Consider the following 26062-nt stretch of genomic DNA (forward strand, 5'->3'; position numbering starts at 1 on the left):
TTCAAAATTAGAAAAATTTAATTTTCAGTAAAAAAATGAGAATTTGAACTTCTACTAGTTTTTGGCTGTGCCATTGTAGCTTTTTTAGTTATTTTTAAACATTTTATATCGATATTTAAATATACCAATTTCATTTTTAAATTGATATTTTATTTTTCTATTAAAACAAAATCATCTGTATATATTCAATATTAATAACCGCATAGTGAATAGTTTTTTGCAAATGATTTTAGACCACAAAACATAAACCTCATGAAACTTTCATGAATAACTTTTAATCTTCTCCATTAATTAAAAGTTATAACTCTTTGACCTTTGAATAATTGTTTACCATCAAAAGATGATGCAAAAAACAAAACACAAATTAAGGTTAAACACTTGAGAATGAAAGCTTTCTTAATTTTATTGTATCTGCTAGTTGAATTTAGTCAGTCACACTTTTGGAATAATTGTAACATTAAGGAGTCATATTGATAATATATTAACGAGTCCTTTGGATAAAAATGATGTTTACACAAGTTGTTATGTTTTCTAATATTTTTAATTTTCCAATCCTGTGTTCTAACAGCAGAATTACATTACAAAATGTTAGCAATCGTCATCATTTAGTAGGGTTAGATAAAAAAAAAAAAAAAAAACCTCCATTCACTAATCGTCGTCACTGTCATAGTTTTGACACAGTGATTGGAGTCCAGTGCTTGTACTGTTAGCAATTTTCTCTTCTGGTTTCCTCACAACAGAGATCATGATTGAAGGCTTGAAAGGAACTTTGCCTTGGCGAGTCCCCGAGACACTTGAATTTTCTGTTAACAACCGAACAAGTTCATTAGCATATTTAGATACATGCAAGCTAAAAGGAATTACTTGATTCACATTTTACAGATACTAAGCCTCAGTGCTGCTAGTGATAGTGATCGGCTAGTCAATCTCTTAGTAGCCAAATAAAAGGGGAGGAAAATACTTTGAGATTTGTTTTATTATGTCCGCAAAACATGCATGTATGATTAAATTTGCTAAAAACATTACCTTAATTCTATAGGTTTACTTTGAAGCATTACAATTTGGTCATGTAGCTAAACCCTTATGCTGTATCCTTCTAGAAATATAACCTACATTATTTAAGCAGGGCGCATTGATAGAAAATGTTTAGTCTTATTTACAATTTCACTCTTTCTTGCTTTAAATAGAAATTTAAACTACTTATACTATGAGTAATAATGTCTCTGATCAGAATAAAGCATTTTAACATTTTATGCACTGTAGAATTAAAGAATCGAAAAATACAACAAATACCTTTGCTGCTGGAGCTGTCCAGAACACTAGCTTTTGTCAAAGCATCTGTAGGGTTATTTGAAGCTTCTTCAGACACCTTTCTCCTCTGCATAGCATACACGTAAAAGATTGAGTTCACAGGCCATTTACCATTTAATTTCAGTAATAGGGATTTTACTATAAAGAAGTATTCCATGAGCCGGGTATATTTAAAAGGAAAATTAAAATAAGTGCTGGAAATTCACAGTTCTACAAACATAATTCAATCCCTGTCTATGTAATTTCTTTGATTTAATCAATTTATACCCCTTACAAACAAAAAAGAAACAAATTCCCAAAACTGATGACATTTCAGTTGAAATCTTTCACAAAATTGTCTTGAACTCTATTGAGATATTTTGATGTATGCATCTGCAAGCACCACACCTAGATGGTGAAGAAAATTGTTGCCACATTATAACTACTATTCTGTGGAGGGACATAAACATGATATTCAGCACAAGTTGCATGACTACCAACATCCCCTAAATTTTTTTTGTGGCCCTTTGCATAGGTGCAGAGCAAATTGACAACCTCCATTGGGAAAATAAAATTGCAAGTTCAAGAAGAATATTTTTTTGCCATCACATGAGATAACAAATCATTCAAACTGATTGCTTTCCACCGTCTTGCCCTGACTCTTCATTGTTCCTAAAGTAGCTGTGTCATAAACATACCAACACCTCAAAGTAAACATATCATAAGGGTCTTGCCCCTTTAAGAATAGTAAAAACTGCAGAAAAAATTGAACATGCACATGTCAAACAAATACCATGTCTGACAGTCACCCTCTAGCACAAACAACATTGGCTTTCCCTATTTGTCTTCAATACAGTGAACCCCTTACAAAAATCTTGTTCTATCTTCAAGGTGACACTTATTACAACGAAATGAATTTTTACTTAATCTATTACATCAAACTATAACTAATTAGTCAGTAATCCATTCAGCAATTTCAATTGAAAATATGTGAAATATAGACAATTTTCTTAAAAACTTTTCATATGCATGTGTATATGCATGATTTTGCTAACTGAAGTTACACAATGCAGTACCTTTAAGCCATCATTTGAGGTTTCACCATTGCCACTTGATAAATGGGTCAAATCTCCATCTTCGCTGAAAACTTCATCCGAAATCCTTCGAACAACTTCCTTTGGCCTCTGCATAAAGTTAACACTGATGTTAGAAACATGCCCACCAAGGATAAGAAACAACTGTGACTGGAAGAAAGGAAGAGCAATACAGCAATTCTAACCTGAAAAATTGATTTTATAAGCGCCTCATCTTCTTCTTCTAACTTCTTCTCCTGTTAACAAATCAATATTCTTGTAGTCAGAATCACAAAAGCGAAAAGATATACAAGCATACTTAAGCAATGTGCTTATCACTACAATTTTTTTTTTTTTTTTTTTTGTGTTTGTGTGAATATTCATCTCCCCCTCAAAAAGTATAAGAGATGAGCAATGTGAACATTTATAAAGATTTGAATGTTGGAGTTAATGGATTTAAGAGAACTTGCATTCACTAAACATGGATGAACAATAATTCAGGAAGCATATCCTAATAGCACCTGATGTAATTAAATTAAGCTGACGTAATTCAGGAAAAAAATCTTTCCAGACTATACGCAAATACAGCATTTTTTTTCCATTTCATATTAACCCCTCTCCTTTTCTTTGTTTATGTACAATTACAGAAATGTAGCATTAAAGTTAAAATCAGAGCTCAAAAAAACTATAAATTCAATCAGGGCTAGTGATTGCCAAGAAATTCCAGCCAAAGATTTATCACCTTTGTTTTAGGAGAAATAGGACAGTATCAAATCGAGGACAAATGAAGCACAATCATGAGATTTTTCTGCATAAAAGCTACTTAAGCCACTATGAAATAAGTAGAAATATTTTACCTTTTCAGCAGCAGTGTGCTGCAAGGCCTCAAGCATTGCATCTACACTCACAGTAGCATGTCTGGACTGCAATACAAAACAGACTTTCATTAGTATCAAAAAGGAGAAAATATATGGCCATTTTGATAGATAAATATATACCATTAGGATTTCAATTTCAAACAGAAAAATTAGGAGTGACAATATCTGCCCATACCCAAATGTCTGCTCAAACCTGCCCATTTTCCTTCAATGGGAAATAAGGGCCAAGCATCCATTTCATCCTTTATCATTGAATAATAAACGGGTATCTATTTGACCCATTTACTCAAACCATTTAAACCATTTGAGTCTTGAGACTCCTCAACAGTTGACTCCCCATTCTTGACAGCTTCATTGCTTCAGGCACAAACCTCCACACCCCATGTCACTCCAACATTATCACCTCTAGCAGCTCCACCCCATCACTCCAACACCACAACCAAACACTCCTCATTTTGTTCATTGAATTTTGCTACTTTTGACAACAATTTGAACACCGATGGCATAGAGAGGCATGAGATGCATGTTCCTAGCTCTCTTTGTCTCTTTTATAGTATAAGTTTAGATGTTTGGATGGCTAGGTAAAGGATTAGAACTGTTCTACAGATAAACCTTAAGAATTTGCTTCTGGTTATTGCGCTAACTATCTTATCGGTGCAAGAGTTTGGAGGCTTCATTTGGTTTTCATATATATCGGGAGAAAGCAATGCTGTTGCATTGGTTGTGTTGTGCTTGCCATCCTTTGTCTTAAGATCTGGTAACAAAGACCTATTTTGGTTTTTTCAGTTCAATCCCAAACAGTAATGGCAAATACTTAAGTCCACAAAAGATCCTATTTTATGAAAAAAAAAACAATGGCCTTAAAAAAGTAAATACTTAAGTGCATAAAAACTTTTTCAAAGTTTTTTTTAAAAAAAGAATATGACAAAATATATCAGCAGAGCAATGGCTAGGTTGGGCATTAGAATATAAATTAATTGGGTCACAAAATGGACAACTGAGGAATTATGACCCAATCCATTTATGACCTACCCATTTGACACCCATAGATGCAGTCAAAACAAAGAAAAAACATTTTATGTTATTCTATTTTGTAATGGCGGTAATGCAGCATATCTCTTGCACAATATACATAATGTTAGTTTAACTACCTTCATAGACTTCATTTCATCAAGTGCAGCAAGAATGTCCATCTCTCTTTTGGAATCCAACGTTCTGTTCTCCAAAGATTTCATCGCATCCCCCATTTCTTCAGATTCTCTTTTCTGTCTCTCCTTCTCTGCTTCCTAACAAAAGGAAAGATGCAAGATTTCATTATAAGAATCATGACTATATATTCAGCACTGTTAAAAGAACTATAGCAACATTTAGCTTGATTCACAAGGCACTCACCTCATCCTCAGCACGCCAAGGTTCAAAATTTCGCGTTGCACCAGATTCAACAGTATAATCTGAATTTTGTGGATCAGTCTTCATTGCAATCTCAGCAGAGCACTTGGTGCATTTGAAATAAAACCTAAATATTTGGATTCCCAAATAAGTCTGCAAATAGGTGAAATACAAAAAAAAAAAAAAGTAAATAAATGCACTAAAAATTAGGCTCTCAATCTGCAATTAGTGACAACCTCATGAAAATGTGAGGGTTAGGTAAATGAAGACACAAAATCAGTCTTGAAACTTGTATCATAGTTCTAACTACTGTATCAATGCCAGCATTACATGCACTCTTTGAATGAAGCAACAAACACTTATAGATACCGTTTGTTTCTGCTTTTACTACCAGGTTTTTTGCTCTAAGAAGCAAAACGCATAAGAATTTTTTTTGAAAAATTAAAAACTAAAAATGCAATTTCTTCTAACAATAAAATGCAAGATTTTACCTTCATACAAAACAATGATGTTATAATTAGTATTACATTTTAGTTATTTGTTCATTATTAAAATTAATTACGATTTTGTTTTTCTACATTTTGATTTTCTTGAATAGCGATGAAAATAAAAAAAATAGTAAAAGGTAAATAGAAAAAATAACAACCAAACAGAATCTTAGAAAGCAAAAGCGAACGTTCGATTATTACTTTTCCTACTTGTTTTTGGCTTGCGTTTGAATGGAAAAACAAACACCAATATCTCCGAATGGTTAAACCCAAGCTAAGAATAACAGAAAACTAAAAATTAACGGATATTAAAAAGGATGTACCTCGCCGATGACATCTTCTTTGCGGGAATTGAACTTTGTGCCTTTGTAGATGTAATTACCGCAGGTGTTGCAACGGATGCTCATGGGAAGCATCATTCGAACCTTCATCTGCTGGTTCTTGGGTCGCCGGGCCCTCGGAAGCTTCGACGGATCGAAGTCCGGCGGGTAATACTTGTTCAGCACTTTCCTCTCTCCCATCTTTCAATCTGATTGCCGGAATTAGGGTTTTCGTTTGATATCTATCGGTGGAACTGGAAATTTAGTGTTTGGTTTAACCGACAGAGGGAGGGGAACTTTTCTTATATAGTGAAATCATTTCCGAAGCAGTTTAAGATTAGAGTAAGGACAAATAATATAATTAAAAATAATAATAATAAATCTGTTAAATAGATTAACAAGTAAATAATTTCAAAAATCTAAATTCGATTCTTTTCTTATTTTAAATTTGCAATTTTAATTATTTTATTTAAATTTTAACAAATCTAATTCTAACATTATTAAGAGTCTCTTTAAAAATATTTGATAATAGTGTTAAGATTTTACTTTTCATGATATGGCATTTTATTAATAAAAGATGGATTAATTTTTTAACTATGTGACCCATCAATTTACAAATAGCATATTTTGTTTTAATTATATAACAATCAATATTTTTATTTAAAAATAATATTTTATTAAAAATAAAGTTTTTTTTTATTAATGTATGTCATGTGATAAAAAATATTAAAATTAAGATGAACAAAAAGGTTATTCCATCGAATTTAATTATAGAAATTTATCATTATTTTTCAATTCTCTTTAAATTGATTTTTAATAAATGTCCCAATATTAAATTCATTATGTAAGGAGTAGACTGATCAAATTTAGACTTCCATCTTTTTATTTATATTTATATAAAGAATAGTTTTAATTTCTTGTTATATAATTATATACCAGTAAATTTTATTTAAAAAATCATGAAATTGTATATTGAATTAGATATATTCAGCATTCTACCCTTTTCAATTTTATGATGGTTTGCTTTGGTTGATAAAAACATAGTTGACCGATTCTATAATGAATATATACATGTTTAATTATTACTAGATAATTGGTAATTTGAAAGTTTATGACATATGTGAATATAAAAAATTTTATGTAAAATTTGAAAACTTTTTGATGATTGCTCTAATTTAACGTATGTAAGAAAGTATTCAAAAGATTTATTATTTGTAATCAAATTCAAGTAACAAACACTTTGAAATAATTTTGATACTTAAACTAATTATAAATATTTTTCAAAATTACTACTTGTAACCTTTATTAAAAATTTTATTTAAAAGATTTATTTTTAAATAAAATAAATTTTGATTGATCAAAATTTATTTTATTTTACTTATGATTAAAATCTATCTTATCTAATTCTATTTTCATGATTATGATAAATGTACAAATAAAAAGTAAACAATTAAATTAAAATAACAAAAAAAGTGCATGGACATAGGAGAAACTTGGCTTTTATTTTGTTAGGGATTGATTTTAGGGATTATAAAGAAATTTTAGAGATTGGAAATGGGAATATCTTTTAGAGATTTGGCAGAGAGAGGAAGGGTTTTTTTTTTTTAATTTTGTTTACTTGTTTTGATTTTTGACTTTCTTTTTTTTATTATTTTCTTTTGTCTTTTCTGTCTTGTGGGCTTCTTAGCCCGAGGCCCTAAATGGCTTTTTTTTTAAAAAAAAAAATTGGGCTTGTACCCAGTTTATAAATTAGGTCATAGACCCATTAAATTTTTAAGTCTCACTCAAAATAAATAAGAATATACATAAAAAAAACAAAAATAAAATGAAATTAAAAAGTAAAAGAATAAAAATAATAAAAAGAAATCAAAGTTGGAACAAAATAAGGTGTTTAGGAGTATTATTTTATTATTTTTCAATTGAAATCTCATAAAAGAATCTTAATAAAGTCACATTAGATAATATCAACTACTTATCTTGAATGTACAAATTACCCATTATCATCCCTAAATTATGCTTTTTCTTTCGTCGGAAAAATGGTTACACAAATTGACTGTTTTATACACCGCATTGGCATCCCGACCCATATCACAACCCCTTTGGTTTTCCGACGAAGAGAAGAAGCTTTCATCTTAATAGTAGGTTTAGTTTATGGAAAAAAAAGGAATAAATGAGAAATGGAATGATTACTTCCTAAGAATAAAATAGTGAAAAATAAAATAAAATAAAATAATTATTATAATATTTTATTTGTTGGAATAAACATAAATGGCTAAATTATTTTGTATTAAAATAATAATAATTTATATAGTTTTTTATTTAATTAATAAAATTTTTATTATTTTTGTTTCCCTTTTCATCACCATATTTTTCTTTTCCATCTTCCTTTCCAAGCCACTGATGCACCGTAAAAGCCTTGCAACGAGGGAGATTGGGCTGCTTAGAATTAAGCTGGCGACGCATCATCATGGTTCTCAGCGATAGATGTAATTGTTTGACTCCCCGCGTCGGTATTTCTCAATTGAATTTGGTCATCAAAAGTCCATTTCCTCACTTTTGGTAATCATAACTTTTCGTTGACATAATTTAATAATTTTTTGACCATCGAAAATGATAGAAATTTAATCCTCAATTATATTCTCTTGCTTATGCTTGAAAATGGTCCATAAAATATTATTTCTATTTCTTGACAGAGTCGAAAATAGCTAATCCTATGAAGGGAAGAAGAATGGCCATTCCGATCAAACTTGGAAAAAACCCTTGATACGACATGATCATTTCTACTCATAATTTGAAGCAAACTATGGATTGGGCATCCATCCGGAACAAACCCGGAATGGAATGCCCATTCCATTATTCCAAACATGGAAACTTGACAAAAAAGAAAAACGAGTGCTCATCACTGAGCCAGACGTTGCTGTCCTGAATTATCCATTATCGGCTTCATATTCATGTCCCCGCCAAAGGGTACCGCATAAAAAATATATTTTCAGTTAAAATTATAAAATAAACAACAAATGGGGGATAAATTTGACATAATAAAATACCACAGGGGCAACGTTCAGAATTTAATCAAAAAGACAAAACCGCATAAGAAATGGGAATCCGAAATTTGTCCCCACAAACCAAACGAGAGGCAAAGAGTAGCCAAGTAAGCCATTAACAGATGAAGCTTACGGCTTGAATAATCCATACGATTTTCCACCGTCACCCATTTCTTTCTGTTTATATATTTCTCTTGATTCTCATGGTCCTCCCGCAATCTGCATGCTCACCAATATCCTTAAGCACTTACTTCTTTCCCTTTAACTCTTTTCAAGTACTAGTTCTCAACTTGTTTTAATTTTACCTGCTTCAGTTTTGGTAGAAACTTGCAATCTTGCATTTTAGAGTGAATTACTTGGTGCCCCACTTGAATACTTGATCTCCTCTTTGGTTTTTTTTTTGTAAAGTTTTCAAGAATCCCACGTTAAAGAACTTTCTTTTTTTTTTGTTGTTGTTTCTGGCATTTGGATGTTATTTAGTGCAATGACTCTAGAGATTGAATTTGAAGAAACCCATTAAAGGAATCAGTTAAAAGGAAAAAACTTGACTTTAAATTTTTTTTTTTTTTGGAGTGAGACTTATAAGTTTTGATCTCATTGTCTTCAAAATTAAAATGGGTTTTAAACAAGCTTGCTTAATATTCGATCCCCATTAATACTTTTGATTCTATTGACTTAGGATTGTCCTAAAAATTTTACCCTTTTTGCTTTGTTTCCAGATTTCGTCTAATGAACTTTGAATTTCTCAGTAGTCAGGTGTCTTCATATTGGAGATTGATGTGTTGTTTTTGGTGGAATTTTAGCAGATATGAGAGTTTGTTGAATCCAACGTTGCTGTGCTATTGAGAACATTTGAACGATGTTGCCTGTTTGCTCAGCCACCCCTGGTTGTTCTTCACATTCTCAGGTGGTGTTTCAACTTTCTTGAACAGTAAACTTCTCGCTTCTATACACTATTTGACTAGTTTGTATTGGTTTATTTGATTTCGTTAAATTTTGATTGTTTCATGCTTAAATAACTTCCTTTTAATTAAACTAATTAAGTTTAATTGCTTATGGTACATTCAATCTGTTTGACTGTTCAGGAGTTTGTAGTAGTTGGTTAGTGAATGAATCAGAGCTGCATTTAGGGGGTACTGCGTTTTAGAGAAGATTATATACACTGTCGGTTGCAGTCTTTAATATGTCCTAGTTATTTTGGGCATTGCTTTTTGTTTATAGGATAAATTAGTAGTCGGTTGTTTGTTGCTTGTGTTATCTTGCTTATATCGCTAAAGTATTCATTTCCTTGTGTAACAAACGTTTTTACCAAGTCTTGACATTCCTTTAAAATGGTATTGCTTAATTGTTTCTTAAGAAGCAGTCTATTCATGTATTTGAAACGATGCCTCTGGCAGATTTCATTCCATGGAGGTCTCCGCCCCTTCACTCCATTCCAGAAGGATTTTCAGTCCAGATGTAATGCTCAAGACAAGTCTGTTTTGGGCATGTCAAATGGAAATCATCTCCATAGAATGTCTTTTAAACCACAAGCAATGGAGTCTTTCTACTCCAACTTTGTTGAAAGTGCTGAACAACCAGTGTCCATGGATCTTATTAATCGTTATTCTTGCCCAGATGAGTTAGATGATGTTAAATGCACCTTTTCTAATGAGGGGAGTCCTTCAATTCAAGCAATAAATGAGTCAACCCCATTTGAAGTTGGGCAATTGAAATATGTGGAAACTTCTAGCTTATCTGCTGCGGAAGAGAAACTTGTGGATTTGACAAATCAGTCAGCTGAAAGTACCAATGATTCCGTAGGGATGGTGGGACCTGAAACCGTGACAACTGTTGACATGCTGCCTGACAATTCCACTGCAGCATCTAGCTCCCTGAATTTTGATAATGATTCATTATCCAGTGTGAAAACTGGTCTTGATGATTTTCTCTCCGGGTTTAATAAGTCCATCAACTCTTCTGTAAACAAGGGAGAGAATGCTGTGAAAAGCTTATTGGATAATATTACATCATCTATAAATTCTGTTACTACAAGCGCCTCTGAAGCTGTAGACAATGTGCAGGCATCAGCTAGCAATAAGGTTTCTAACTTGTCAAATGACTTGACTGAAGCCTTGGGTAAAGCTAATGCTTTTCTGGTTGACTTGTTGAGGCGTACAATTGTTGTAGTGGAGGATTCTTTATCAAATGGGGCATCTTCTTTGGTATATTTTTATGGTTCTGCCAAGGAACGTCTTCCACCAGAGATCAATGATGCACTGGCTTTGTATGAAGAGAGAACAGGAAAAGCCTTAAAGCCTGTTGGGGCTGCTTTTCAACAGGTAATCTTTTATTTGGCATGCTTATCAGCTTCACAAATCATGGTTTTTACCTTTTTGGATGGTTGACAAGCAAACTTCTGCTTGTAGTTATTAGTAAGTAGTTGGCACTAATTTGAGTTAATTGTACTAAACAATAGAACACGATTTGAAGCAAATCAACTTTATGAGTAGTCAAATTTTCTAGTTCAAGGATAATGTTTTTTAATCAAATTCATCAATCATCACTTTGCTATGGAGATCCTATAAATTGTTGGAAGATTCATGGATGGGATTCAGCTCACTTATGTTTTTAATCAGCATTTGTTCTTATTCGGTTGGGAGCATTTTGTTTGAATTTCAATATGCTGCAAGCAGGTTTACATTGGTATTGAGGGGTTGGAAAGGAGTCTTGGCTTTGACCCAAATGATCCCATTATCCCATTTTTCCTTCTGATTGGCACCTCGGCCACTTTATGGTATGAATGTTCTTTTGTGCTTATTTCTAATCATACATTTAAGACAATTATTTGTTTTTTGCATGGGGAGTTTATATTTTTTATCAGATCTGTGCAGGGCGTTTTACTGGGTATGGGCATACAGCGGTTACTCTGGGGACTTATCTCCTAAATTAACTTTGGAGCTCTTGACTGGAAGGGAGAATGCTATTCTTATTGATGTCCGGCCTGAGGCAAGAGACTCTGACCTTTAGTTGGCTTCTTTTGCCCTTTTTTATTTGAGTAAAGAAGAGAGCACCATGGCTCAAACTTAGAATGTCTATCAAAACCAACCCCGGGCCCAAGTGCCTTTCTTCTACTTTGTAGCAACAATCATATTACTTACATTGATATTCATTCAAAGTGACTTAGTCAACTAAGTTATCCTAATGCTTTAATACCACTTTGCTTAGGCATTATTTGCCTTTGTGGATGATTAAAGTATAATTTTCTGAGGTTAAAATTAGTTTCTGTTCTATCGAATTTCACGTGGCTAATAGTCTTTATTTTTGGGCATTAACTTTGTCAAGGATTTAAGAGAGAGAGATGGCATTCCTGATCTTCGAAGAATGGCTCGGTTTCATTATGCTAGTGTATCTTTACCTGAGGTTTGGATGAACATCTTAATATTACATGGATTTCAAAATTTTGGTACTTTTCCTTTGTTGCTAACTGTTAAGTATTGCTTTCTGCAAAATAGACAATGCATGTTGGTAATTACTTATATTCTCTTCCCTGAAGTTTTATGTCTTTTGGCCTTCATTTATGTTCAGGTTAATGGCTCAATGCGGAAACTGTTGAAGAGTGGAAAGGACCTTGATGACTCCTTGATTGCTGCTGTTATTCGGAACTTGAAGACTGTTGAGGTCTGCAGCTTCTTGTTTTTCATTGTTTACCTCTGGACAGGTTTTAGTAGTTCTAAGCCAAGCTTTGTGAAAGATCAAAAAAGATCTTGGGTTAGACTCACCAAACTCTGTAATGTTGTTATTTGTTGGTGTGAACACGAGCATATAATTTTGTGTCTTCCTATTTTTAGGCCTTTGCTAACCCTTTCTTGCTCTTCTTAAAACATAATCTGAACACATGTATGTTAAGAAAATAAAAATACTATTATTGTTTTAAACGTAATCAGAATTTTATGAAACCATGGTTTGTAGGGTGGGTTGGAGGAAGAGACAGACGTGGGGAGTTAAAATGACTGAATTTATGGGGACAAACTGAAGTAAATTCTATGACATATAAATTAGTTCAAGGGTTGATTATGCACTTCCAGACTCCAATATTTTACATAGTTGGATCTAACTTCAGTTAACTACGGGGAATGGTCCTTTTTACTGACTTTTGAATAGGACATCATAATATTTTTTTTTCTGCCACTTGTAGGACAGGTTCAAGGTCATTATTTTGGATGCTGATGGTAGTCGTTCTAAAGGAATTGCAAGATCATTGAGAAAACTTGGGGTTAAGGTAAGTGTATGCTTATTTTCAAAGTTCTTCTGTAAGAAAAGTAGCTTTGTCTTACACAAAATTAAAGAGGAATGAGAGAGAATTGCATTATCCATGAATTGACATCACCTACCTTTTTTGTGTATTAACTATCACATTTAATCTCATGTTTAATTGGCCAAAAAAAAAAACCAAAAAACTCATGCCGACGAACCAGAACATGACTGAAACCTCTATATGTGTTCTGAAATATGCCTGCTAGGTGTTCAAGGAATGTCTTTGGTCTAAGGGGTGAGCATATTCATTTAAAATGGAAATAACCAATATAGATTAAATTCAGTTCACAAGTTTTATTTTTTTGGTTAATTGGAGCGGCTTTAGGAAAAAAATGAATCTTTGATTAATCTGGTCAGTTATGGTTTTGAAAATTTACTAGCCCAAACCACTGACAATGTGGTCAGCCTCAAATAGCCAGATCCCCAAATCCTAATCCCTTATTTTGGAATTCTTAGAATTACATCGTTGCTCACTCTCCTCAGTCCAATCTAATTTCATTTTTCAATATATCGTATCTACTAACCCCTTGCCATCCTATCCGAATTTCCCTCCTGGCTATCATTGGAGTCTCATCACTTCAATTCTTCAACAAGATTTGATATGTTGGAGACCATGAAGGATGAGGAGGCAAACTCTAATGATGCAGAGAAGGTTTGTGGATTGTGTGAAGGAGGAGGTAAAGGGGGGCATGAACAAGCATAAGAGGCATAGGAAGTGTCTCAAATGAAAGTCGTAGTTTTGGTTCTTTGAGACTTGGATAGGTAGTAGTTTTGACATTTTTTAGTGTATTTTCTCTGTTTCATTGTCAAGGCTTTTGGAGTGGGTCATAGGGATTAAATATATTATATTTTAAACATCTCCTGGAATGACTTGTAGGGAATTTTTCTTATCTGATGATGATGGGAATTGTTGAATTATTTACACATGTACATACTCCTCTGCCCAACTTAGATTTATTCTTTTCTTTTTCCGTAATTATATTACTCAATTGTTGATTGAAAAAGTTTGCCATTGTAATTTTCCGTTTTCAAAAGCAATTCAAAATTTTCAGTTTCTAAACTAAATTAACTGTAATTTTTCATTAATTAAGTCCTCAGTTATTACTTATTGGAACAATTAATTCTAAATTTGCCAAAAAATTTAACCAATGTACCTGAAGTGATCAAATGCTCACCCCTATCTGGGTTTATAGTTCATATATATATATGTGTGTGTGTGTGTGTGTATAAACTTCAATGAACACAAATTTAGATGAGCAAGCTCAGCAACCTTAGAAAACAAAGAGGTTGGCGATTGTGTATGGCAGGTTTGAACAATCTTCCTATGTGATTGTTGATTGAGCAGGCTTGGAGAATATTGGGATACTATAGGGCTTGTACTTTAGGAGGAATAGGTATCACTTTGCAGTTTAGTTGGTACTGAGTATGTTGAAGTTTGATGTTAAAACAGAAAGTGGAACTGAGGAATTTTGTTACTGCGATTTTCTGTTAACCAAAAGATGGTTTTACTGTTGGGGTATATGTAGATGGGATGATCTTGGCTGTATTACACAAGAGAAGTTTAGGGGAACTGCTCTAGACCTGCAAAAAGGCACTTTAGAACTGGTAAATTTTCTTTTCTTTTCCTTTTTGGTCCAGTTAATGGTAAATTTGATAAGGTGAATTGATTAATGTAAATAAACGGGGAAAATACCATAAAGAAGGTCCCTAGAGCAAGACCAAGTGGTGCACTGTTACAACCTATTTTAGGCAATTGATATCCCCTAGGGCCTGTAGTTAAACTACTAGCCTGTAGGATATATGAATCATTCCCATTGAGATTTCCTCAGACAAAAAGTGCCTGTTTATTGTGTCAGAACCTTGTGGTACTTTTTTTGGTTTCAAGAAAAAGGGTAATACCTCCTTAAGCGATCTATTACTGTGCCATTAGCTCATTCTGCAAAGCTGAATGGTTCACCTATGTGGATTGTGAAATGAAGTTGTCGACTTCTAGTAGTTATCTTTGTATTTACTTTAATGAATTATTGCATTTCATATACTATGTAGGTTGTTTGGTATTGCAAAACAGGTTGCATAAACTAATTGTTTATTTTTATTTTACATTGCAGAGACCTTACTTGGTCCAAGGCGGCTTCCAATCATGGGTGAAACAGGGTCTCCGGATTAAGGAGCTCAAGCCTGAGACAACGCTTACGATACTTAATGAGGTATTCTTATGCTGTATTCTCTTTCCTATAAGTCTTTAAATAAACAATTTTCTATGTTGATTTCTAATCAACATCATAAGATTATGATTTGAATTTGTTTTGTCTTTTGTTTATGTGTTTATTTTTGCGATTAGAAGACCATAACCTACTCTGAACTAATATTTCATTGACAGAACTGCTACAAGTAAATGCATAATCTGTTGTTCCAATAACAAAAGAAGGAGAAAATTACATGCTTTATTAGAATATACTTGGTCATCATGGGAAAATAAGACACATTTTCTTGAGTGAATGTGTTTGATTTTAGATAGTTTTGTCCAATTTATAGTTATGTATTTAATCTACAATCTTAGATGTTACTGCTCCCAAATATAATAGCTGTTTTATAGCTTGTGTTGAAAGAAATCTGTAGAGGAGTTATGAGTCCCCAACCTAGAAAACATGCTCGAATTTAGAGCTTTTCACCTTTTTTTTTCTTTCTTTATTTTTTCTTAACTGTTGGCATAAACTTTAGAGATTCTAAAGGTCATTTAAGTATGCAACTTGTCTGGTTTTCTGCACCAAGGTGGTTACACATATGTCAACCTCTAGGTTATGCATTTGAAGACTAAGGTGCTGTTTAATAAACTGAAAAATTCAACACTAACAAATTAAGTGTAGAATGTTTAAAATGGATGTTCTTAAGTACAGAATTTATACTATGACAACCATTTGGTACACTACTGAAAATTAATGCTGAATATATTTCTATTGAATATTTTGTAAAAGAGATATGCTTTTATGGAGATTTTATATCTAAGAAGAGTTAAAAAGAGAAGAATATAAAATCATTGACAAAAAAATGTACATACTAACATTGACTTAATATATTAAGTAGCCTTTATCTACTTGATATCTTCAACATTTTTCATGAAAATCTTTTATTAAGTTATCTTCCAAATGAGTTATGAAACACATTGAAAATCTTAAATCATTGAAAACTAAAATCTTCAAAGAATTGAAAATTTCAATTGTTTATCAAACAACACATAAGTTAAGTTGAATAAAAAAAGGGGTGCATTGTACTCTATTTTGTTTAGGCATTAGCCCTAATTTAGGATGGACTAGCAATTTTGTGCCACGAACAGAACAGTTAGCTTAGCAGGTTGGGTTTTCATATAATCATGTCAAGACGTGTTCTTGGCCTTACCTTAGTAGAAGGATACATTTAAGCCACACACTGGTAAAAGATTTCCTAGTGATAGCTTATACTAACAAAAATGTGCCATCTTAGAATGATTTGAAAAAAAAAATGCTTTCTAACACATTTTCTCTCTTTATTCTATCTTTTCATTTAACTAATCTTATCTTGTGTTCCCCTCAGGAAGCTGAGGCAATCTTACAAGACATCAGTCCTTCTCCGGTGCAATTACTTGGGTATGGTGTGGTAAGACTCAAGTTGCTTATCTGATACATAAGTTTTATGCTCTAGCTAGAATGCTACTCAAAATAGTATTCTCATTATACTAGCCAGAGCAATGTACAAAATATATTTTGTATCTAGAAGGGTGTTTAATTTCATCATCATTCCCTCTTGCATTATATCAGTTCGAACCCATCAAATGCTAAATACATTTCTTTGTGGCAGGGTTCTGCAGCAGCAGTCTACGCACTAATAGGTATCTTGTCCTTCCTTGAAACTAATCCTTTTTCTTTTAAAGTTAAAACTTAGAAGCGATGATTGATTGTGACAATATCCAAATTTCAAAGTGAACTTTTATGTTGTGATGTCTATGAACATGCAAGTTGCACTTTCTTAGAACTGTTGAATTCCATTACTGTAACTATAAGTTTTGATTTGAAATTTAGATAATGGAGAGAAAGGGAGGTTGGGGAAGGGGGAGGAGGGGAGGGAGAGAGAGTGAGATGATTATATAATATTTCTTCTTGTTAACCTATTTTCCGGGTTTTTGTCATGCTTCTGCAACATTCTTATTGATAACTACTTACCTTTTCCTTATGTTGTTCCTCTACTTATCAGAGTGGGAGAAAACATTACAATTTATTGGTATTCTTGGCCTTGTCCAGGTATGTATATTCTCATGCCTTGAAGTGCTCTTGTTCAAGGTCTTGGTACTTAGATATTAATTTCCTTGTTTGTCAGGGCTGAAACAAACTATCAACATTTTGTAACTTTTTTGAATTGCTATGCACAAAAAGACATATATAAAGGATTTAGTGATTTTTACAATATTATGGAAACAGAGTCAAAGTTTGGTCTTAACATACAACACCATCTTTCTTTACCAGGAGAATGGTGATTGGTTGTAACATGGCCCCTGTGTTGTTGAACTGTAAAAAATGGTACTATGCGGTATGCCTCCTTTGGGGCTTATATCATATTGAAAATTGATTCTTCTTAGGTCACTAGGTACTATTGAGTTAATTCTCTTGTAAGAAATTTTCCAATTCTACCAAATATGATAAAAACATAAAGGATGTCAAACTGTGATCATAATTCAAGTTCTTTGATAATTGATGCCATGAAATGAAAAATATAAAATTTGGGTGTTTTCAGCAATAGTCGTATTTTTCATGAATTTTGAGTTTTGAAGTAAACTTGATGAATTTTGTGAACAATTAGTGGTGATCAGTCTATCGATATTCATCCACCAATGCATGGTTATATCAATGGGAAAAATAAATGAAAAAATGGAAAATATATAGAAACTATGAGAACCCAATATATCCATGGATATATTGGCAATGTCCCTGATATTAGCAACCTGTGGCTTTATTTAGTTCAGCCTTCCAATTGTCTCTGTCACTAGCATGGCCAACATAAACTGGGTACTACATTTTCTGAAGGACTTTTAATACTGCATCTTTCTAGTTTCTGGTGTATTCTTTGCACCTTAAAGTTCCACATTAGGTATTATTCAGTGTTCTAATAAGAATTAAGTATCTTTATCTTAGCTTAATGTCCTTTGGTCTCTCTGGAAATTTGCTTGTTTAATTATTTGAACTCTCTGATCAATTTTTGGTCAAGAAGCTATTGACTTAGTTCTCTCTCCTTCAATTGACCTACAAAATGTACAGAAACTCTCATATCATGTGGCTGTAGCAGGATGTCAAGGACTAGCAGGCATTTCTGACTACCTTATCTGTATTACCCCACTCAATAAAACACCAAAACCTGACAGATCATAAGGAACCTGAGCTGCAATCTGTAGATTCCTGAGTGATTCAGTTCCAAATAGCAAGTCACAGTTCAAACAGAAATACAAATTAGGTTTCACGATTCCCACCTGGGAGATCTTCATGGTCAAAGATGATCTGATGATTTTCTATCATCCAAGTTCCACATACTTACATATTCCTTTTGACATTGAGATGGTTTCTTTCAGGCACAAAATTATTACTGGCGACTCTTAGGTAATAAGAAGTTGGCTTTTGTCCATTTCCCCCACCTTTTCCCCTTCTCTTCTTTGTTTCCCTTGCTTTTTCTTATGTGGTGTACTCCTGTGAGATGTTGGTTGAAAGCAATGAAAAATTATAATCATATGAAAAAGATTCTTTGGAAAAGTTTCTAAAATAAGACAATGTACTGACCAAGGCCCGTAAATATGTTCTAAATGTATACTAATGGGGCTTCGAATTCTTGTAGGCATGCTGAACATCCTTCATTCAATTTCTCCTATAGAATACTTTGAAATAAAAATTCAGCAGTTCATTTGCATTTGGATTTTTGATAATGGTGATTCTAACCTTGCTTTTTCCTTTTGACTCCACCAGACCATTTACTGGCGGGTCTCTTCATATGAGAACTCTGAAGATTTGAAGAAAGACATAAGGTAAGGCCTTCTTCATAGAGCTTATAATACTGACACTTATGACATTAACTAGTCTGGTTTAAAATGATTGTCTAGTTTATTTTTGCATTGTTGCTATTAATAGGAAAAACAAACCCACTTGAGATCAAGTTAAGAAATCTTATTATTTGTAGCTCTTCATCATTCTCAGAATCTGAAGGTAGGGTAGTTAGTCTATTGATTGGGATGTCACTTAAAAGTAGTCCCTACATTCCGTAAATAATGTTTGCGTTTGGCTTTTGCTGTTAAATTTTTTAAACTTTGCCTGTGATTATTTAAATATGTTATTAAACTAAATATTTATAAAATATATTAAAAACCTCTTCATTCAAAATTTCAAAGCTTTTTTCATATTTTAATCAATAATAGTTGGAATAAAATGAAGTCAAAGTTGAAAATTTTGACCATAAAAAGTCAAATAAGGACAATACCTATGGGACAAAGGGAGTATGATTATTCACTTTGAACTATGCCATTACCCTAGGGAATAAACTTAAGAAAAGGAAGATATTCTATTAGTGTTGCTGGAAGCTCTGTGTTGTTTTAATATAGTATGGACTTGAACTTGATCAGCCAGTAGTCTTGGTTCAATTTTGGTTAGACCTAGTTGGTTCTGAAACTTGGCAAACCCCAAGCTCAACCAGGTCCATATTTAGGTTGCATCTACTATTGCTTTGTTGTGAAAACAGAATCAGAATTTGATGCAAGGCCAAAATGATAGAAGGGGCATTTAGAGCATGCACTTCTATATATTATACACAAATATGGACAATAACTCATGTACAGAGCAATAGTTGTATATACACCTTTGCATCTTAGAGATAGACATTTTTATTAAAATTAAAATTGAAGTCAAATAGTTTATTTTATGTAATCAATTTAGCCACATTTCTGGCATACATTCTCTTTAAATGTTACTTCACAAAAATGCACAAAATTTAAGTAGTGTAGTTGATTTTGTTTCCAGTTGTATGATATTTTATATCCTTCAATATTATTCTGCTCGCTATTTTTGTGATGATATTTCTATAGTGACAGGCATACATTCTCTTTAAGGGTTACTAATCTTTTGAGACAACTAGTGAATTTTCATCTCTGTGGCCCCTGATGGTGGAGTCCTATGATACCATTTCCAAAAAATGATTATGATGACTGTTGCCAGGCATTATTTTCTCGGGTGGCGGAAGAGTGAAAAAGATCTCATGAACTGGAAACTTAAAAATGTTATTTCAACTGTCAGTCATTTGCATTGAGTAGAATTGGATGACCTTGGCCCTCTACACACCAATAGTCTTGTTCTTCCTGTCCTGCTGGAGTCATCTATGAGCTAAATGCTGATTAAGTCATCTTGAATATTTTGTGTAATTTTGCATTTTTGTTATCTTACTCATGGACTAAGGATTGTGATTCTTTGTCTTTATAAGTTCATTCTGATTTCGCTGAACTTTGATATCAATTATTTGTTCTAATTAAAAAATTTCTTGAAGGCTCTTGCTGGCTCCTGTCAGAGTTGGGGCGCAGGCACTTTCATGGGCTGCTGGGAAGTTAGAAACCAATCGCATTGGACTTCCAACTTCACCCTCGTCCTTAGATGTTCAAAATCGAGTGTTGCAGGCTGCTGCAAAGCTTGAATCTCAACCATCAGATGCAGAAGGAATTCAAGATCCATCTCCTGAAGTAATAGCTCCAATGAATGAGAAAGTTGATCTCTCTGAAGCATAGGTATTATACATTGTCCTTGCTGTGCAGTATGGCACTTCATTTGAGCATGGTATTGGTGACTGCAAGTTGACCTCGCTCACTCAGATATAGTGAATAAGACATTATATGGATGCTGACCTGTTCAAAACCATAAGAACGAGTCCTGTACATTTAGTTAGATCAACAGAGTTCTATAATAATCGTCCAACAAAATGTACCAACCAATAAAGAAGCTTGGCAATTGTTTCCATATTTGCAGCTTAGTTCGGTATTGTGGTTTTAATTAGAAATCTGTTAAGCTGTCTATTTTGGTTAATTATATGCATGTGAACTTGGAATTCCCCAACTGAATAAAAAATAACATAACAAAACAAAACCAATCATAGTATACCAAGCAAGCAGGGCAGGGGAAAGGACCCGCAAGCAGCACTTAGATCCGCTGCTCTCACCCACTTCACAACTTGGTTGGCCGATAAGTGTTGTCTATGAACTTTGCAACGTAAGTGGCCAGAGCTGGGAATGTCGAACTCCTTCAACTTCCTTAAGATGGTGGTACCAACTGACAGCTGCCCCACCACATATATGTGCTCATACTGTGGGAACGGTCTACCGCAAGCAACTCCATCGAGGGTGCGAAGGGCTTCCATACATAATACAATAGCACTGACTCGCTGGGCGACTAGGACGGGCTTCCCCTGCTCAATTTTGGTTATTTTGCTGCAGTGTGACCATCTCCTCCATTATTCCATCCTTGTCCTAAAAGCATGGTCCCAAAGGATTGGAAAAGGCAAGGAAGATGAAAATCCGAGCCCCGGAACGATACGTTTTGAACTTTAAGCAACCCGATACACAACGGGGTTTTTTCTCTACATATTAAAGCTTCTAAGTTCTGTCTTTCCAATAGCAAACTCTAGGCCAAATGGATATTTTGAGACGCTAAGCGTCACAAATCCAAACAGTGCGACTGTTCTCTTCTAAGTTCTAACCACTTGAAGCACTAGAGGAGTAATAGGTAGCGGTACGCATCAATAAGAAAGAATTTAGATGACTGTACAACATTAAGTTCTCTTGCTCAAGTACGGGGTAACCCCTGGACAGGTTCAATCCAAGACTTAACATTCATACAAGTCAATTCAAGAAATCCATTTTATCAAACGATTTAAACAACGTTCACGGGCTCAACACCCACAATTATAACTATTTGCGCATTCTATATATGGTGCTTCATCCTCTATAATCTAAAGCCAATTGTTTTCTGTCACCTACCACGGAACAAAAATGATAGGAAATTCAATCCCCACCTCCGCACCAACACCCAGCCAAAAATCCTTGTACACAACTCAAAACCTAGCTTCACTTGCTGTCAGTGAAATCAGCGTCGATTACATCACCATCAGGCCCCTTGTTTGATGAATCTGAAGGCCCACTTTCACCACCAGGTGCGGGCCCAGCACTGCCTCCAGCACCAGGTTGATTGTACAGCGACTGGCCAAGCTGCATGACCTCTTGATTGAGGGCAGCCATCGCATCCTTCATACCTTGAGTTGAGTCCCCTGAAATTGCATCCTTGAGCTCTTGCAGTTTTGCCTCTACTTTCTCTTTGACAGGACCAGGTACCTTGTCTCCAAGTTCTTTCAGCTGCTTCTCTGTCTGGTAGACAACAGAGTCAGCCTGGTTCTTTGTGTCTATAGCATCTCTTCTTTCCTTATCCTCCTTTGCAAATCTCTCAGCTTCCTTTACCATTCTATCAACCTGCATATTATAACAACAGAATTAGGAAATGATATACTAAACATAGAAGCCATTTCCAATACTAGCATCCAATGCAAATATATAACTCCATGCAACCAAATAAGTGCAAATAATTACTTTTCAAAAAAAAAAAAAGTGCAAATAATTTTTGAAATAGCTTAAGAGAAATTAATCTGAGCAACAATAAAAATTCATCCAAGAACTAAATGCCTACCTCATCACTGGGCAAGGTACTGGCACCAGTAATGGTGATGTCTTGCTTCTTCCCAGTGCCCTTATCAACAGCAGTGACAGAGAGGATCCCATTGGCATCAATGTCAAATTTGACTTCAATCTGTGGAACCCCACGAGGTGCTGGTGGAATACCATCTAGACGGAAGCTGCCAAGAGATTTGTTATCCCTAACAAACTCTCTTTCACCTTGGAGTACATTAATCTCAACACTTGTCTGGCCATCAGCAGCTGTTGAGAACACTTCTGATTTGGAGGTGGGCAATGTAGTGTTTCTTGGGATGATTTTGGTCATAACACCACCCAGAGTTTCCAGTCCAAGTGACAAAGGTGTCACATCCAAAAGCACAATATCACTGACATCTCCAGCTAAAACACCGGCCTACAACCAATTGGGGAGACAGAAGGGAAAACATTAAAACTAAAACTTATAAAGATAATAAGACAAGTTGCTGCAAAATTTTAATCCCAAAATATCTATAAACCAATCCTGTCACATTCAACTGCCAAAAGGAACAAGAACTATAGAGCTATCAAAATGACTTAAACAGTACTAAACCCACCTGAACTGCAGCCCCCAGGGCAACAACTTCATCTGGATTGACGGTCACATTAGGTTCCTTGCTGGTCATCTTCCTCACAAGTTCCTGAACAGCAGGCATACGTGTTGATCCACCAACAAGAATTACCTCATCTATGTCTTTAAAAGAAAGTTTTGCATCCCTCAAGGAATTCTCCACTGGTGTCTTCAGCCTACAAAACATATTAAACCCAAAATCTTCAGTGATTAAGCCAAAAAATTAAGGAACAATATAAGCAGAATATTCTTTTTGTTTTGGAAATGAAAAGAATAGAAACAGATTGCAATAATATAAATCTACCTGTCAAGCAGGTCTGAGCAGAGTTCCTCAAACTTAACCCTGGTAAGAGTTGTCTCAATGTGTTTGGGGCCTTCTGCAGTGGCAGTAATGAAAGGTAAACTGGAACCAGAAAAGAAAAATCTGTATTACTAAACACCACATTGGAAATGCACAAATAAAATCATGGGCACCAAGAAAAGAGTTGGAGAGAGATGCCTTATGTTTGTTTGAGTCAAAGATGATAACTCCATTTTAGCTTTCTCGGCTGTCTCAGTTAACCGCTGAAGAGCTTGTTTGTCTTTCAAAAGATCTATGCCTTCATCTCTCTTAAAGTTGTCAGCAAGCCAATCAACAATTCGCTGCACATACAATATGACACATAGTGCTTACTTCAACACCACAAGATACAACAAAGACAAAGGAGAATGGTCGTTCATCTAAGAATACCTACCTTATCAAAGTCATCACCACCCAAATGTGTGTCTCCAGATGTAGAGAGCACCTCAAACACTCCATCACCAACCTCAAGCACTGTAACATATTAACAAACAGACAATAAAAAATTTGTTGGATCTTCACCAAATAAAAGATAAATGAAGTCAACCAATAGTCATCAGTCTTCAGAACAAATGACGACCAAACCAAGGAAGCATTCCCCAAGCACATCACTGACTATTTCACCTAGTAACACATAAGCATTGTAAGACATAACTTAAGTATACATGCAGATAGCTAAGTTCTCAAATGGCCAGCATACCTGAAACGTCAAAAGTACCACCTCCAAGATCAAACACAAGGATGGTTTCATTGTTCTTCTTCTCAAACCCATATGCCAGAGAGGCAGCAGTAGGTTCATTGATAATCCGGAGAACTTCTAGCCCAGCAATTCGACCAGCATCCTTTGTTGCTGTCCTTTGGGAATCATTGAAGTAAGCAGGGACAGTAACAACAGCTTTGGTCACTTTATCATTCAAAAATTTTGAAGCATCATCAACGAGCTTTCTCAAGACCTATATCCAAAATTACAAATATCTCGTTAGCAATAGAAAGATTCTAAATTACTAACAGCAAAAGTGCAAAGTTCTTACACTTAGCTTATAAATGCCATTATGAAGTACCAACGAATTGAGAGGCCACAGCACGATGTTAATTATGCATTTAGTCGATATGCGCAATAACAGATTTTTATCCAAACCAAAGTTTATCCACGACGCATTCATCGCTAATAAACTCAAATTCCGTGAATTTAGTTCCATAAACATTTCCAATTTCTCAAATTGCCAAGCCGACATAACAAAGACAATCCAATTGATGACTGAACATAACAGCAAAAGTACGAAGGCAACAGTATACTATACCTGAGCTGAAATTTCCTCAGCAGCGAATTGTTTACCGATGGCAGGACACTCAAGCTTAACATTCCCGTTCTCATCTCTAACTACCCTGTAAGAGACCTGTTTAGATTCCTCATCCACTTCCGACATCTTTCTTCCTATAAACCTCTTCACAGAGAAAAACGTATTCTCAGGGTTCACGACGGCTTGCCGTTTCGCAATCTGACCAACCAACCTATCCCCATTCTTGGTATAAGCCACCACAGACGGCGTCGTTCTCTGCCCTTCCGCGTTAGTAACTATAGTCGGCTTCCCTCCTTCCATGGCCGCCACGGCCGAGTTGGTGGTCCCAAGATCGATACCGACCACTTTCTCGTTCACTACTCTGACCGGCCCAACATTGCACCGCTTACCGTTGGCTTTAGCCAGTCGTAAGAAGGCGGCGTTTAACGAAGATGTTTTTCCCAGTCTTTGACCAAAGAAAACCGTTCTGGGTGAATGGTGGTTGGGTTTTCTCGAGGATGCGAAGCCCATACCACCAAGGACATGGATTTGGGCAGTGGAGGAAGCCATTTTTCTAAGTGTAAGTAAAGATAAGAATTAACAAAGGATACGTAAGCCTTTCGTTCAATAAACCGAGAGAAAAGGAAACCCTAACTCCCAGAAGGAACGAGAGTGAGAAGATTGGAAAGGCAAAGGCAAACGCTTCAGCTTTGTCGTTGGCTTATGACTGGAAAGAAGATAAGAGAAAGAGGGAGAAGGGTTTAGACCTTTTTTAGGGGAAGGAGGAACAAGGTAGAGCGTCTGCGTGCGCTGTGTGTGAGGGTTAGGTGGTGACACGTGGACAATTCTAGAATCATCGGATGCGCAGGATTGACGACCGTTCGATTTGATACTTTGTCGCTGCTGCTTAGATTGAAGGAGAGATCCAGGTGGTTGGAGAAGTTGGGCTCAATTCCACCCTTTGTTGTTTCAAAGACGGCCTACTCTTGATCAAAGCCTTTCAAGCCCAATGAAACTCTTGATCAATTAGATTAAATTTAAAGAGATTATCGAATCAATTAAATTAAATTAATTTGATTGATTCGGTTATAAATAAAAAAAATTAAAATTTATAAATTTTACTTATAATTATAAAATATACAAATAATCTAAATATAAATAAATTAATACAAATTAATATAAATAAATAAAATTTATTAAACATATATAAATCATAACATTTAATATTAACAACTTCAACTTTTTTTAAATTAACATCCAAAACTACAAGAGTTAAAAAATAACCTTTATTTTCCCCCTTATATATATATATATATATATATATATATATATATATATATATATA

At 34.4% G+C, this 26062-nt stretch overlaps 3 protein-coding genes across 6 annotated transcripts; 1 reads left to right on the plus strand and 2 right to left on the minus strand.

Annotated features, from left to right (window-relative positions):
• LOC18602331 (coiled-coil domain-containing protein 94 homolog) lies at positions 471–5733 on the minus strand. Its single transcript, XM_007033644.2, has 8 exons — positions 5442–5733; positions 4634–4783; positions 4393–4527; positions 3221–3286; positions 2570–2620; positions 2367–2474; positions 1294–1378; positions 471–803 (listed from the first exon to the last, which is right to left on the minus strand). Exons 1-8 carry the CDS (start codon positions 5637–5639, stop codon positions 649–651), a joined length of 948 nt encoding a protein of 315 aa, XP_007033706.1. The 5' UTR covers positions 5640–5733; the 3' UTR covers positions 471–648.
• Positions 8566–20829, plus strand: LOC18602332. Of its 4 annotated transcripts, XR_001927526.1 has the most exons (15): positions 8617–8757; positions 9286–9389; positions 9880–10803; positions 11158–11258; positions 11356–11470; positions 11807–11884; positions 12050–12142; positions 12660–12743; positions 14887–14985; positions 16349–16411; positions 16613–16643; positions 17006–17052; positions 18064–18288; positions 18760–18818; positions 20324–20458. XR_001927526.1 is itself a non-coding variant. In XM_007033646.2 (14 exons), exons 2-14 carry the CDS (start codon positions 9342–9344, stop codon positions 20556–20558), a joined length of 1977 nt encoding a protein of 658 aa, XP_007033708.2. In that variant the 5' UTR covers positions 8566–8589; positions 9286–9341; the 3' UTR covers positions 20559–20829. The 4 variants fall into 4 exon arrangements, 3 of the variants coding, with proteins under 3 accessions (XP_007033708.2, XP_007033707.2, XP_017974902.1); XM_007033646.2 differs by lacking the exons at positions 8617–8757; positions 18064–18288 and adding an exon at positions 8566–8589 and having other exon boundaries at positions 20324–20829; XM_007033645.2 differs by lacking the exon at positions 18064–18288 and having other exon boundaries at positions 8620–8757; positions 20324–20829.
• On the minus strand, positions 21544–25474 carry LOC108660436 (heat shock 70 kDa protein 6, chloroplastic). The gene is made up of 8 exons (XM_007033650.2): positions 24739–25474; positions 24138–24390; positions 23832–23911; positions 23597–23739; positions 23402–23500; positions 23084–23273; positions 22504–22902; positions 21544–22289 (listed from the first exon to the last, which is right to left on the minus strand). The coding sequence occupies exons 1-8, from the start codon at positions 25285–25287 to the stop codon at positions 21891–21893; spliced, it is 2112 nt and encodes a 703-aa protein (XP_007033712.2). The 5' UTR covers positions 25288–25474; the 3' UTR covers positions 21544–21890.

Source organism: Theobroma cacao, chromosome 4 (assembly GCF_000208745.1).
Source record: "Theobroma cacao cultivar B97-61/B2 chromosome 4, Criollo_cocoa_genome_V2, whole genome shotgun sequence".
Classification (NCBI taxonomy): domain Eukaryota; kingdom Viridiplantae; phylum Streptophyta; class Magnoliopsida; order Malvales; family Malvaceae; genus Theobroma; species Theobroma cacao.

What these genes read in the sequence shown, in the direction of transcription:
- LOC18602332 (XM_007033646.2), top strand. Translation starts at nt 9,342, where the DNA reads ATGTTGCCTGTTTGCTCAGCCACCCCTGGTTGTTCTTCACATTCTCAG. An exon ending in CTAGTGTATCTTTACCTGAG is followed by an intron (nt 11,885 to 12,049) that starts GTTTGGATGAAC and finishes ATTTATGTTCAG; the next exon opens with GTTAATGGCTCAATGCGGAA. An exon ending in GTATTCTTGGCCTTGTCCAG is followed by an intron (nt 17,053 to 18,759) that starts GTATGTATATTC and finishes TGACTCCACCAG; the next exon opens with ACCATTTACTGGCGGGTCTC.
- LOC108660436 (XM_007033650.2), bottom strand. Translation starts at nt 25,287, where the DNA reads ATGGCTTCCTCCACTGCCCAAATCCATGTCCTTGGTGGTATGGGCTTC. An exon ending in CTGAGGAAATTTCAGCTCAG is followed by an intron (nt 24,391 to 24,738) that starts GTATAGTATACT and finishes TTTTGGATATAG; the next exon opens with GTCTTGAGAAAGCTCGTTGA. An exon ending in TGGTACTTTTGACGTTTCAG is followed by an intron (nt 23,912 to 24,137) that starts GTATGCTGGCCA and finishes AATATGTTACAG; the next exon opens with TGCTTGAGGTTGGTGATGGA.
- LOC18602331 (XM_007033644.2), bottom strand. Translation starts at nt 5,639, where the DNA reads ATGGGAGAGAGGAAAGTGCTGAACAAGTATTACCCGCCGGACTTCGAT. An exon ending in CCTCAAATGATGGCTTAAAG is followed by an intron (nt 1,379 to 2,366) that starts GTACTGCATTGT and finishes TATGCTATGCAG; the next exon opens with AGGAGAAAGGTGTCTGAAGA. An exon ending in GGACAGCTCCAGCAGCAAAG is followed by an intron (nt 804 to 1,293) that starts GTATTTGTTGTA and finishes GGTTGTTAACAG; the next exon opens with AAAATTCAAGTGTCTCGGGG.